Raw genomic sequence first — 14,611 nt, 5'->3', positions numbered from 1 at the left:
TCGTACAACATTAAATTTAAATGTTTCCTTGGTTGTGTAGTAGTCGATATTTGCAATCGTTGTTCTGCTGGCCTTGTTTACTGTTTAGCAACAAATACAATGTGTGGAATAAAGAAGGGTATAACGATTTTGTCAATATAACGCATTCTCTGCATAAGCACGATGATTTGGTGGAACATTTAAAGTGTAAGTTACAATTCAAAGTTTTTGAAAAAAAAACAGGAATATCATAGCGGATGCCCTTCAAGAAAATAGTAGGCTTTCAAATGTACGGTTCAATAAAAACGTACGATTAAATAGGCTTTTCCTACAATTAATAGTTGCCGCAATGCTGTATTTATGTAAACAAGAACTTGCATTCAGGGGTCACGACGAAAGCATGTCTTCGCTTAATTGTTGGAATTTCAAGGAAGTTGTTGCATTATTAATATCAAGAAGTTCGTTAGAAATACAAGAAAATAAAAAAACATGTTCAGTGGTGACTCTAAGACATTACAAAACAAACTCATTGCATGCATTTCTGAGTACTTACAGGAATATGTTAGGAATGAAATTAAAGCTTTAATTTTTTTTTCTGTTCAAGTGGATGACACCACAGATATTTGCCAGATATCACAGTGCTCCATTATTGTGAGATATGTTAATGAAGAGGGGGAACTGGTTGAATGATTTTTAGTTTTTTTGACGTAAGTGCTGATAGGTCTGCAGAAACACTTTCATTTGTTAGATGGTGTATTGAAAGAGTTTGATTATGAACGTAAATTAGTTGTGCAATGCTACGATGGTGCAAGTGTAATGTCAGGGCACTTAAATGGACTGCAAAAAAGAATTAAGGATAAAGTACCTCAAGCAATGTTTGTCCATTGTTTAGCACATCGGCTAACTATACGTAGTTCTGAAACAAAGTTGCAATAGCAATTCAAGATGCCGCATATTTTCTGCGAGTATCAGTGGTTTTCCAAATTTTTTTCATAAATCGGCCAAACGAACGCATGTTCTTGATTAAGTTTTGGCCAAAAGAATCCCAACTTTAACTGAGACGAGGTGGAGTTCCCATTCCAAACTCATTCGTGTGATCATTGAAGACTGGGACAGGCTGAAACATGTATTTAAAATAATTATGTACGATCCAGAATCTGATGAAAAGGCAATTTGATCAATCAAAGGTTTTCTTCATGAAATGAACAGTTTACAGTTCACTTTCCTGGCCGTAGTTTTCAATGACATTTTTAGTATGACTGAGATTCTTTTTGATGTTCTTCAGAAAAGATCGTTGGACATCAATTTCTGCGTGGCTAAAATCAAGAGTACGACTGATATTCTAATGTCAAGAAGGAACAAACAATATTTCAGTACATTGTTTGAAAACACAGCCAAACTCAAGAGTGTGACTACCGGAAGAGAACAATCAGAAGTTTTCCTTAATTATACTCTACTTTGAAATACTTGATAATATTTTGATGCAAATAAGTGTTCCATTTCAACACTGTGACAAATTGAAGTTCCTTTGTCTTGTAGACACATCAAAATTTCAAACACATTCCATTAATTTCCCCTCCGATGCACTATGCCAGCTACAACAGTGTTATCCCCAAATATTCAATAAGCCTCAGTCCCGTAAAAATGAGCTGTCTCTTTTTTACAATGATCATTTAAAGTACAAAATTGCACACCTGAAGAAGTTCTTCATTCTTTGAGAGCAAATCGAGATGAATTCGAGAAAACTTACAAACTCTTCTTCCTGGCCGAAACAATACGCTCAACCAGTGCATCAGTGGAAAGGAGTTTCTCGTGCCTCAAGAGAATAAAAACCTACTCAAGAAGAGCGACATCACACAACCGACTTTCATCTTTGGCAAACATTTCAATCCAAAAACAGCTCATGAACGAACTTATTGAATGTCACCCATTATCGATAGATTTGCAGCCCTGAAAGATAGAAGGATCGATTTGATCTACAAAACGTAGGTGAGTCAAGCATGATTCAGTTCAACTTACTATTTGTTTTTTCAATGCCTATAAATGTACTTCTTCACCTGTTATTTTAGGCACGAGCCACTACTGTCATCTCACTTCTAGAAGTGGCAAATTCAAGATGGTGCTTTATGGAGCTGAAAATAGAAATTTGTGTGCTGCACAAAAATTTGTAGGTCCAGAAAGAACCATCTTGAATTTGCCACCATCTAACAGCAAGAAATGAAACTACAGTGAACAACTGCCAAAAAAAAAAAAAAAAAAAAAAAAAAAAAAACTATCAACTTTACTCTTACTAACACTAATAGTTTCTTTACAATGTGTTACCAGACTTTATGTACACCCTGTATAATTTTATGACTATTATTAGGCTAAGTTCTAATGTGTGTTATAATAAATACATACCTCAGACATGGAGTTTCAAAATCATCTTCAGTATTCAAACCAGAAAGCTCGATAGGTTCATCTGCAATGAAAATTTCTTCACTCTTAATAGTATGAGCCTTATCTACATATTCTCTGTAAATTTCATTCTCCACTACATTTTGCTGAGATTTAACAGAGTGTCCTAAGGATGTTTCAGATGTGAGTTCATGTTCTATCTTCCAAGTTGTTGCAAATTCTTGTGCTTCGAATTTCAGTTCAGAATGAGGCTCTTCCAAATGGGGAATTAATACACTTTTTTCTCTATCACACGCCAAGTTCAAGTTGACTTCTAAAGGATCATCCACAGCCAAATCAAATTCCTTTGACTCATTCTTGAATGACTTCATGCTCTCGTCTTCTGCACTTGCTGCCGAAATTTCTTTAGCTGTAGTTGACAGTGTGTCGATTGTTTTAACATTTCTGTTTTCTAGCAGAATGCAATGTTCACTAGATGCCCCATGTTCTGATTTCAAACTGAAATCTGGTAGTTCATTACTAAAAATAAAAAGACATATTTATATAGAGATGGGCAAGATGACATGATTTTTTTTTTACCAAGTACAATAGTATACTTAGTATAAAGATAACAATAATTACTTGAAAAAGTAACCCATAGAAAGAAGCAAATTTCATTGGTTTAACCTTTAGTGGATAGAGTCTCTTGTGAATGTGCAGCCTCTGAGGATGGAAACTCTTCAAGTGCACGCCTTTTGGTGAAGAAAAAAAAAAAGTAGCTTGAGAACTGATTGTTGTAGGGAAATGAGTTTTTTTTTTTTTAAAATGACAGGGCTTTTAGTGGAGGTGACATTTGTACAATGCACCTCCAAATAATGAAAGTTAAAGAAAGAAGTTGAAAATATAAATTTTACTCCCCAAAACTTGACATTCGGCATACCCCCCCCCCCCCATCACTACCACAATGCACCAAAGTGAATGAGAAATGTATTATGTAGCAGTGGTACATTCCTACAAACATGCAAAGTTGCATTGAAAGAAGTCTAATACTTCTTGGGAGAAAAAATAACAACAAAGGACAATATTTTGAATAGCCTTAATAGCTACCCAACATGTGTATTTATTTTTACGCAAACTTTCAAATTTTTCCTAACTAACTAACTCTCTAGCCTTCTTAAACCCGAAGGTTCATGTCTGCAGCAACACAGGCCTTCCATCTGTCCCTATCTTGAGCAAGATCTATATACTCTTTTCCATCCCTACCGATTTCTTTTAGGTCCATCTCAACGTTGTCCCTCCATCTTCGTCTTGGCCTTCCAACAGGTCTCTTACCATCAGGTTTCCCAACAAGAATCCTGTGAATTTCTCTTTCCTCTCCCATTCGTGCCACATGGCCTGCCCACCTAAGTCTTCTTGATTTAATTATTCTAATAATATCTGGACATGAATACAAATTATGTAACCTTCACCACTCACCTGTCTCCTCATCCCTTTTAGGTCCAAATATTTTCCTAAGGATCTTATTTTAAAATACTCTCAATTTATGTTCCTCTTTCAATGTAAGGGACCAAGTTTCACACCCATATAATACTACAGGCAAAATTACTGTTTCGTATATTTTAACTTTTAGTTTCTTAGATATTAAACGAGAAGACAAAAGTTTATGAAGAGAAAAGTAGCATGCATTTCCTGAATTAAGCCTACTTTTTATTTCCTCTTTAATATAATTTTCACTTGTTAATATTACTCCTAAGTATTTGAATTTGGAAACTGGTTCAAATGAGTTGTTATCAATAATTAAATTTTGATTATTACCTAACACTTGGTTTCAACCTGTAAGCATATATATTTAGTTTTCTCTCTGTTAACTTCCAAACCTATCTCTTTAGCAGTTTTGAAAAATATTTTAGCATTATTCTTAATTGTATTTACAAGGGTCGTTCAAGGTTGACCGGGACTTTTATTTCTAGACAAGAAGTATACATACATAGAAGTACCAAACTATGTCAGGTTTTCAAAGTATTCCCCCTGAACACCCAGACACCGTTGGCATCGTTGTGGAAGTTCCTTGATGCCTTTGGCGTAGAAAGAAGTAGGTTGGTGTCGTAACCACCGCAGGACAGCATTCTTGAGTTCCTCATCTGTCTGGAAGTGCATCAAACCCAAGTGCTCCCAATCAAGTGGAAATCACTGGGGGCTAAATCTGGACTCCAAGGACTGTGTGGTAAAACCTCTCAGTGCAAGTTGATCAGTGTTGTTGAGTCAAATGGGCCGTGTGTGGCCTGGCATTGTCATGGAGAAGAATGACATGTGTTTCGACAACATTACAGGTCTTTTCTTCCAAACGGCCCAACGTACAGCACCGTGAAGCAGTGTTGAGTAATACTGGGAATTAATTGTGGTACCCTTCTCCAAAAAATCCACATGGATAACACCTTTCATGTTCCAGAAGACAGTTCCAAAAATCTTACCGGTTCAAAAATCCGTGCGGTTCATTTGCTACCAACTCCCGCCCTTCACTGAACTGTTGACACCATTCCTATACTCTTGCCCGTGACAGTGTTTGTTCTTCATACTGTGCTTGCAGTCTACGCCAAATTTCAGCAGGTTTCACCTTCTCCTTCACAAGAAATTTTATTATACACCACTGTTCCACAGCAACAGATACACTACTTGCGGTCATGTTCGCTGCAACTGCTGCGCATGCGCGAAATACATCATGCCGGGCGCTAGTTACTCGCGAAGGAATACATTACGTCACCCGCACGTTACATCATGATCCGGCTATTCATCGATTTTTTACGTACGAAAATCCCGGTCAACCTTGAACGACCCTTGTATATCATCCCATAATAAGTCTACATCATCTGCATATGCTAACAACTCAGTCACACCATTTAATTTTAGTCCTTCGTTAGTTTCTTTTACCTTCCTAACGGCAAATTCTAAGGTAAAATTAAAGAGCAATGGAGATAATGCATCTACTTGTTTTAACCCATCATGAATTGTAAATTTGTCAGACATATTAATACCCACACGAATTTTACTTTCTGTTTGACTGGTGCAAATTCAAGATGGTGCTTTATGGAGCTGAAAATAGAAATTTGTGTGCTGCACAAAAATTTGTAGGTCCAGAAAGAACCATCTTGAATTTGCCACCATCTAACAGCAAGAAATGAAACTACAGTGAACAACTGCCAAAAAAAAAAAAAAAAAAAAACTATCAACTTTACTCTTACTAACACTAATAGTTTCTTTACAATGTGTTACCAGACTTTATGTACACCCTGTATAATTTTATGACTATTATTAGGCTAAGTTCTAATGTGTGTTATAATAAATACATACCTCAGACATGGAGTTTCAAAATCATCTTCAGTATTCAAACCAGAAAGCTCGATAGGTTCATCTGCAATGAAAATTTCTTCACTCTTAATAGTATGAGCCTTATCTACATATTCTCTGTAAATTTCATTCTCCACTACATTTTGCTGAGATTTAACAGAGTGTCCTAAGGATGTTTCAGATGTGAGTTCATGTTCTATCTTCCAAGTTGTTGCAAATTCTTGTGCTTCGAATTTCAGTTCAGAATGAGGCTCTTCCAAATGGGGAATTAATACACTTTTTTCTCTATCACACGTCAAGTTCAAGTTGACTTCTAAAGGATCATCCACAGCCAAATCAAATTCCTTTGACTCATTCTTGAATGACTTCATGCTCTCGTCTTCTGCACTTGCTGCCGAAATTTCTTTAGCTGTAGTTGACAGTGTGTCGATTGTTTTAACATTTCTGTTTTCTAGCAGAATGCAATGTTCACTAGATGCCCCATGTTCTGATTTCAAACTGAAATCTGGTAGTTCATTACTAAAAATAAAAAGACATATTTATATAGAGATGGGCAAGATGACATGATTTTTTTTTTACCAAGTACAATAGTATACTTAGTATAAAGATAACAATAATTACTTGAAAAAGTAACCCATAGAAAGAAGCAAATTTCATTGGTTTAACCTTTAGTGGATAGAGTCTCTTGTGAATGTGCAGCCTCTGAGGATGGAAACTCTTCAAGTGCACGCCTTTTGGTGAAGAAAAAAAAAAGTAGCTTGAGAACTGATTGTTGTAGGGAAATGAGTTTTTTTTTTTAAATGACAGGGCTTTTAGTGGAGGTGACATTTGTACAATGCACCTCCAAATAATGAAAGTTAAAGAAAGAAGTTGAAAATATAAATTTTACTCCCCAAAACTTGACATTCGGCATACCCTCCCCCCCCCCCCATCACTACCACAATGCACCAAAGTGAATGAGAAATGTATTATGTAGCAGTGGTACATTCCTACAAACATGCAAAGTTGCATTGAAAGAAGTCTAATACTTCTTGGGAGAAAAAATAACAACAAAGGACAATATTTTGAATAGCCTTAATAGCTACCCAACATGTGTATTTATTTTTACGCAAACTTTCAAATTTTTCCTAACTAACTAACTCTCTAGCCTTCTTAAACCCGAAGGTTCATGTCTGCAGCAACACAGGCCTTCCATCTGTCCCTATCTTGAGCAAGATCTATATACTCTTTTCCATCCCTACCGATTTCTTTTAGGTCCATCTCAACGTTGTCCCTCCATCTTCGTCTTGGGTCCCGGGTTCGATACCCGGTGGAGGCACAAGTGGTTCGGATCCCACTTTAAACTGTAGGTCCAGTCCCGATTAGCCTTACTGTGCATAAAGTGGACTTAAAACAGCAAATCAAACCAATCAAATCCATCTTCGTCTTGGCCTTCCAACAGGTCTCTTACCTTCAGGTTTCCCAACAAGAATCCTGTGAATTTCTCTTTCCTCTCCCATTCGTGCCACATGGCCTGCCCACCTAAGTCTTCTTGATTTAATTATTCTAATAATATCTGGACATGAATACAAATTATGTAACCTTCACCACTCACCTGTCTCCTCATCCCTTTTAGGTCCAAATATTTTCCTAAGGATCTTATTTTAAAATACTCTCAATTTATGTTCCTCTTTCAATGTAAGGGACCAAGTTTCACACCCATATAATACTACAGGCAAAATTACTGTTTCGTATATTTTAACTTTTAGTTTCTTAGATATTAAACGAGAAGACAAAAGTTTATGAAGAGAAAAGTAGCTTGCATTTCCTGAATTAAGCCTACTTTTTATTTCCTCTTTAATATAATTTTCACTTGTTAATATTACTCCTAAGTATTTGAATTTGGAAACTGGTTCAAATGAGTTGTTATCAATAATTAAATTTTGATTATTACCTAACACTTGGTTTCGACCTGTAAGCATATATATTTAGTTTTCTCTCTGTTAACTTCCAAACCTATCTCTTTAGCAGTTTTGAAAAATATTTTAGCATTATTCTTAATTGTATTTATATCATCCCCTAATAAGTCTACATCATCTGCATATGCTAACAACTCAGTCACACCATTTAATTTTAGTCCTGCGTTAGTTTCTTTTACCTTCCTAACGGCAAATTCTAAGGTAAAATTAAAGAGCAATGGAGATAATGCATCTACTTGTTTTAACCCATCATGAATTGTAAATTTGTCAGACATATTAATACCCACACGAATTTTACTTTCTGTTTCACTGGTGCATACTTTTATCATAGTAACAAGCTTCTTAGGTATTCCAAACTCTACTAATATATTATATAATTTCTCTCTTTTGACTGAATCATATGCTTTTTTGAAATCAATGAATAGCTGATGGACATTTTGATTATATTCCCACTTTTTTTCAAGTGTCTGTCTGATGTGAAAAATTTGATCTGTAGTTGATCTGTTATGTTTAAATCCACATTGAAAATATTCACCTATAATTTCATTAGCATATGGGGTTAGTCTTGTTAAAAAAATGTTAGATATTTTATATGTTGTTGAGAGTAGAGAAATTCCACAGTAATGATTGCAGTTCATTTTATCACCTTTCTTAAACACAGGAACAATTATGGATTCTTTGCACTGTTGAGGGATTTCTTCTTTATTTCATATTAAACAAATTAATTTATGAATTTGACATATTAACGAATTTCCATGATATTTAATTAACTCCGCTGGTATTAAATCAATGCCAGGTGCTTTGTTATTCTTTAGCCTTTTAATAGCATCTTTAACTTCAGTCAAGTGAGGTTCTGGAACTAAAGGTTCTGCTGTGTGTACTTAATTTACTTCTGATTTATCTCCTACATGAACATTTAAAAGGTCATTAAAGTAGTTCTTCCATCTATTTAGAATATCGCATGGGTCAGCTAGAAAATCACCGTCTTTATCTTTTATCAAGTTTACTTTAGGTTGCCACCCCTTTCTAAATTCATTTACACCTTTATATAAATCTCCGATAATTCTGTTTTTGCTGTTTGTTTCAATTTCGTTAATTTTGCTAAACGTGCGGTTAACTTCTCGCTTTATTCTAATATAATTGCATAGATTTGTATCATCAGAGTTATTTAACCACCTAAGTCTGGCCTGATTTCTTATTTCTATTAGATTATGACATTCATTATCAAACCATGGCTTACTTTTTCTCGGTTTATGTTATCCTATACTTTCTTTAGCTGCTGATTCTATTGCATTACGTATGTGCTCCCAATTCTTATTTACGTCTGTTTCATTTATATTTTCATCATCATTTAAATCCTGCAAAACATCAAATCTATTTGACAGTTTAATTTGGTAATCTTTCTTAATTCTTTCAGCAGCAAATTTTCCTGTATTAAATTTTAGAACTTTTAGATTTTGTTGCTTATGATTTATCACTGCAAGTCTTTCTCTTAATTTAGCAATTACTAAATAATGGTCACTGGCACAGTCAGCACCTCTATGTGTACGAACGTCAATTATACTAGTATGCCTTCTCTTATCAATGAGAATATGATCTATCTGATTATGAGTTTCACCATCTGGAGAAGACCAGGTATATTTATGGATATCTTTATGTATAAAAGTGGTACTTTTCACAATTAAATTCTTTGAGGTTGCAAAAGTAATCAATCTTATACCATTATCATTACTTAATTCATGAAGACTTTCTTTACCAATTGTGGGTTTAAATGTCTCTTCTTTGCCAATCTGTGCATTACAGTCACAGATTGTTCCTCCTTCACATAAAATTTTTACAGCACACAATGCATTAATATCCAGATGACCTTTGTGACAGACAATTTTCAATCAGTATCCTGCTTTGCACAGTTCATACAAGAGCAAACTACACAACACTCACTTCCCTCTCCTTTTTAGTAGCTTCATATTTTGGAATATCATGTAACACCGTGCCCCTTTCCTCACTGCATTTTAGTTTTGGAGCAATAGGCACTCATGGGTCCCAAGGACCACGCGACACCCTTTACGTAAGTCTTTCGGTATGGAACCTGGTGGGAGAATCAGATTTGACAATCCATACTTTAGATGAAAATATCCTTGCCACACTTAAAGAAGTTAGAAGCGGAAGTGAATTATCAAATATGGATTCTGATAAAAGTGATAATGAAACACTTATTTCCACTGACTACATTTTCGACCATTGAGCTTTCCCCTTCTTTTTGACATTGTGCAGAATTTTTGTGTGTGCGACTTTTCTGTCATGTCCTCCTCTGTGGCCGTGAGGTATAAGGCACCATGGTTTGGGTGGCGGTTGCGGGATGGCATGGGTTCAATCCAGGGTTCAATCTCCAGAAATTGGAGAGCTCTGAGCGAGTGAGCGTAATCCGGTCACGACATCCTACAGTGGCTGGGGGTTGGTCGGACCGACCACCCGTCCCCCAGTCGGGCTGTAGATCTTCACACTCCCCTGGTGGCCTGAATGGGACGGAGGCCAGCAGTCGGTAGGTAAGCCAGGTCCCAATATTTGGCTGCAGCACTATAGGATTATTATTTTCTATGTCATTTTGTTATATTTGAGTAACTGTATGTTTGAACTGTGATAATTGACCATCGAAAGCATGTTTTGTATCTTAAAGTCATATGACAATGTACAGGGTGTTCCATTTACAATGCAACCTGGAGTTGGGGATAGTACAACTTTTGTGTCGGAAGTGGTACACATATAATCCTTATACCAAATTGAAGCCTTGTTCATGCATATATTTTGAAACCGGGGAACAGTGATTTGATTTCATTAGTGTTCACGCAGTGTTGTCAGATGTAACAGGAAGTGTAAATAAAATGTTTTACAAAGCATGAAAAATGGCACATAACACACATGTGTGGACATGCCGTCGGTAATTTTCAATCTGGTTAGGTGGATTAGCTTGGCATCTATGGCAGTGAAAAAAGAAATGTTATTTCTACTGTTAGCCAATCAGATGAGGCGTCTTCAAGGGGGAACTAGGAAAATCGTTGTTTTTAGAAATTAAGACTGTGCATTGGCAACATTGCTGGTGTTTCAGTGCCACAAAAGATGTGTTTCGAAACTGTATACATCATGAAATTACTGAAAACAATAAAAAAATAACTTGGAAATTTTCATGAAAATTGTGTTACTTACATGCACCTGGCAACCATGCGATGAGATTACATTTTCCCCCGCTTGGAAAGAAACAGAGTAAAGGCCAGTCATGTTCGGTCAACAGTGAGTATTGTTATTGAGTGTTGTTGGTCTCCTTGTAAGGTTCATTTTGTGTTCTGTTTTGTGTTTATTGATTTACTGGTAAGTTATTCTTGTTTGGTGCAATGAGGTACTCTACAGAGAAGGTTTTCATTATTGAACATTATTTTCGTTCCAATTCATATGCCACAGTGAGAGCACAATTTCAAGAACAGTTTCCCAATGCTAGTCTTCCAGATAAGTCAACAATATGTAGACTTGTTTCAAAATTTCGTGAGTCTGGATCCGTACACGAAAAAAAAAACACGATAGACAAAGGCATATTCTTACACAAGAGGTTCTTGGAACCCTTCAACAGCGTATTTCACAATCACCAAGGAAATCTGTACGTAAGCTTGCGGCAGAAGCAAATTTACCAACAATGACGACTTACAGGGCTTTAAAAACGGTGCACCTATGTGCATATAAGGTACAGGTTGTTCAAGAACTTAAGATGCCAGACTTGGATTCACAAAGGAAATACTGCCATTGGCTACAATCTTTTATTCGAGACCAAGGAATCAATGTATTGGACAAGGTGTTCTTCAGCGACGGAGCTTGGTTTCATCTTAATGGTTATGTCAACAGTCAGAATTCCAGATACTGATCAACTGACAATCAACATGTGTTACACAAACAACAGTTGCACACCCTAAAGGTAGGTGTGGTGCAGAATGTCACGGCACTGAATAGTCGGACATTTTTTTACCACACTACAGTCAATGGCACAGTATACCATGAACTTATCACGCAATTTATTTCTTTGCTGGATATTGACGAACATGATTGTTGGTTTCAATAAGATGGGGCAACATGTCATACGTCAAATGAAACATTAGATAAGTAAAGACTTATGGCCCAGTCGATCTCCTGACCTTTTTCTCTGGGGCTACAAGAGGTATACAAAAATAATCCTCGAACTATACAACACCTGGAAACAAACATTCGTGTAGCAAATGAGAACATTAACATTTCTACTCTTCGTGCAGTTGCTGCCAACATGGTGAAATGGGTGAACCTGTGTTTGGATGAAAACGGCAGGCACTTCCAGTGTCTGCTGTAAAGCTGAAAATTCCATTCCTGATGCATTGCATGGTTGCCAGGTGCATGTAAGGAACACTATTTTCATGAAAATATCCAAGTTTCTTTTTTATTGTTTTCGGTAATTGCATGATGTACAGTTTCGAAACTAGAGTTGGAAGTGGTCGGAAAAACAGCTTTTTGGGGAAAAAATCGGAGGCTCTTTAAGTTGGGCTTTTTTTAACTTTTTTCACAAAAGTGTCTCAATTCAATGAAAATACAGGAGTTGGCAGTATTTTTCTTCTGCCATGATTTTTCTTTATCTCTCTACTGTAAAATAGACACTAATTTCTAAATATAAAATACAATTTACAATATGCAATTCGTAGTCAGATATAAACAGTGTTTTCAAGAAAGTTGGTGGTTATTTCTGAGTGTTATCTTCATATTTCGGTAGGCTTATTAAATATATTTATGTAGTATAAACATATTCACATAACTAGAGTAGTTTTGTATGGGTTTTTAATAGAACCTAAAAGTATGATATGATTTTCAATGTTATTGAACATGTTATACGAACATGTACATGAAACAAATAAGAAAATACTGCTCTACCTTTTGAAAATCTAGTATCAGATCTCTTTACATTACATTTTCAGGGTAGCTACGATTTTTTTATTATGAAATTCCCTGACTTTTCCAGGTTTTCCAGACCAGAAATAAAAATTTTCCAGACATGTTTGTCGTCATGATTTTTGCTTTTGAACCTCATGTTTTTCAATTAAATATGCAGGCACGTTAATTATTATGAATATGAATATACAGTTATTAGCTGAAAATTTACCAAGTGATTAATGCTATTCAATGAAAAAATAAATAACTTCATTACAATTAAGGTGGTGTAAAAAAATCAATAAAAAATGTGGCATATATCAAAGCTTTACAATGTAACCTGTATACAACCTTAATTAGCCTATATCAATACAAATGAGAAACAACAGAAAATTAGGTCATGTACCTTTAGAAAATATGCAATAAGTTTAATGATTTTTTTTTTAATTTATAGAAAATAGTACATATTACGGAGTCCTCCTCCGTAGCCGAGCGGGTTAAGGCATTCACTCGTCTTGAGATCGTTCGCTGCGGGATGGCGTAGGTTCGAATCCGGCTCTGGTTGGAATTTATTCGGCCTACGTATAGGGCCGGTGGTAACCCACCATCGTGAGGAAATTGGGAAGCTCCGAACGGCTGGGGGTTCGACGGGCTGACCACCCGTCACCCCAATACTGGTCTAAGATCTCCACGCTACAACAGGTGACGGAGGAACAGTGTGGGAGGGAGACCAGCAGTCGGTAGGTAAGCCAAGGCCCTCACGGGCTGTAGAGCTGTGGGTTATTATTACGGAAATTCAGAACTTGAATGGGGCCGGTGACCAACCATACACCTAAAAAAATATATACACGGGCCATATTTTGGAATCAGTGGCGTGCGGTGCTAAATCAGCCAGGGGAACAGGTGACCTGCACTTGCCCCTCCCCTCCCATACCTGTCGTAATATAATACAGTAAACCAAGTAAAATTCAACCCTTGTTGAAATGAACCAAATAAACATACGAAACATATGTTAAAAATTTTCAGAAGTGACATACATGAAGCACGTTAAAATTATGAAAATACTAATGTTAAAGCAAATATGATATAATGTAAAGAAAACATTAAAAACAAAATTGTTGATGCGCAACAAAGGAAAAATTAATAAAAGCAATTTATGATTGATCAGAAAAAAAATGTTTTGTCGAAACCGGTTTCATCTCTCCATTTGTAGATTAAGTTGACATTTTTTTCCCTAGAGTTGAGCATTGTAATTCAAACGTCCTTAATGCAATAATGGCAATCAGATGGCCGAGTTTTTTCATGACGTCCGCTAGATTTGTAGAAATTGTGACAAAATCCGAACTGTTCCAAACTCCCTCTCGGGAACAAACAAGGACAACAAAAATTTGCCACTGGAAGAGTATCCAGTTAATCATTTTACAGAGTTGTAGTAACTTGTTTGAAAAATGCCTTGTGTACGATTTCGTTTTAGTTTCTAATTAGGTTAGGATAGGTGTATGTCTGCTGTCTTTTCTGTAAAGTTCAATGTACTTAGGGTGACCAGACGTCCTCTTTTATCCGGACATGTCCTCCTTTTTAGGTGTCTGTCCGGCGTCCGGGCAGATTTTTTAGAAATCGGTAAATGTCCTCCTTTTTCGGAAAGATTGATTGATCCATTGAGTTGGTGTTTTAAGTCCACTTATGCACAGTAAGGCTAATTGGGACTGGACCTACAGTTTAAAGTTGGATCCGAACCACTATCCGTCTCCACCAGGTATCGAACACGGGGCCCCTTGATTACAACGCGACGACGCTACCACTGCCTCATCGGAGAGGCCCCTTTTTCGGAAAGAGTGCAGCATCGACTATAGCGAATGTGCTGCACAGGCAATGTATCAATACCGACGATCATAATTTGCTATTTTACATGGGGCGCATGATCAAGTTTTTCTGAACGTGTCATCATCATTATATTTCTAACTTGTTGCTTCTACTTCTGAGGGAGCCCCAGATTGCCTGCGGGAACGCATACAGTC

The 14,611-nt window shown here is 36.4% G+C and overlaps 1 protein-coding gene across 5 annotated transcripts in view; it reads right to left on the bottom strand.

The window, feature by feature from the left end:
* LOC145990879 (uncharacterized) overlaps positions 1-14,611 on the bottom strand; it is a 93,930-nt gene that overhangs the window by 40,974 nt on the left and 38,345 nt on the right. For all 5 annotated transcript variants that reach the window (XM_083126338.1, XM_083126335.1, XM_083126339.1 and 2 more), the window contains exons 3-4: positions 5,704-6,219; positions 2,380-2,895 (exon numbers count right to left, since the gene is read on the bottom strand). In XM_083126338.1, the coding sequence (XP_082982464.1) occupies positions 2,380-2,895; positions 5,704-6,219 (1,032 nt within the window). The remainder of the gene's footprint in view (positions 1-2,379; positions 2,896-5,703; positions 6,220-14,611) is intronic.

The sequence above is a fragment of the Lepisma saccharinum genome, chromosome 8, assembly GCF_977018435.1.
Source record: "Lepisma saccharinum chromosome 8, izLepSacc3.1, whole genome shotgun sequence".
NCBI lineage: Eukaryota > Metazoa > Arthropoda > Insecta > Zygentoma > Lepismatidae > Lepisma > Lepisma saccharinum.
This window is presented reverse-complemented; position numbering and strand designations above follow the sequence as displayed.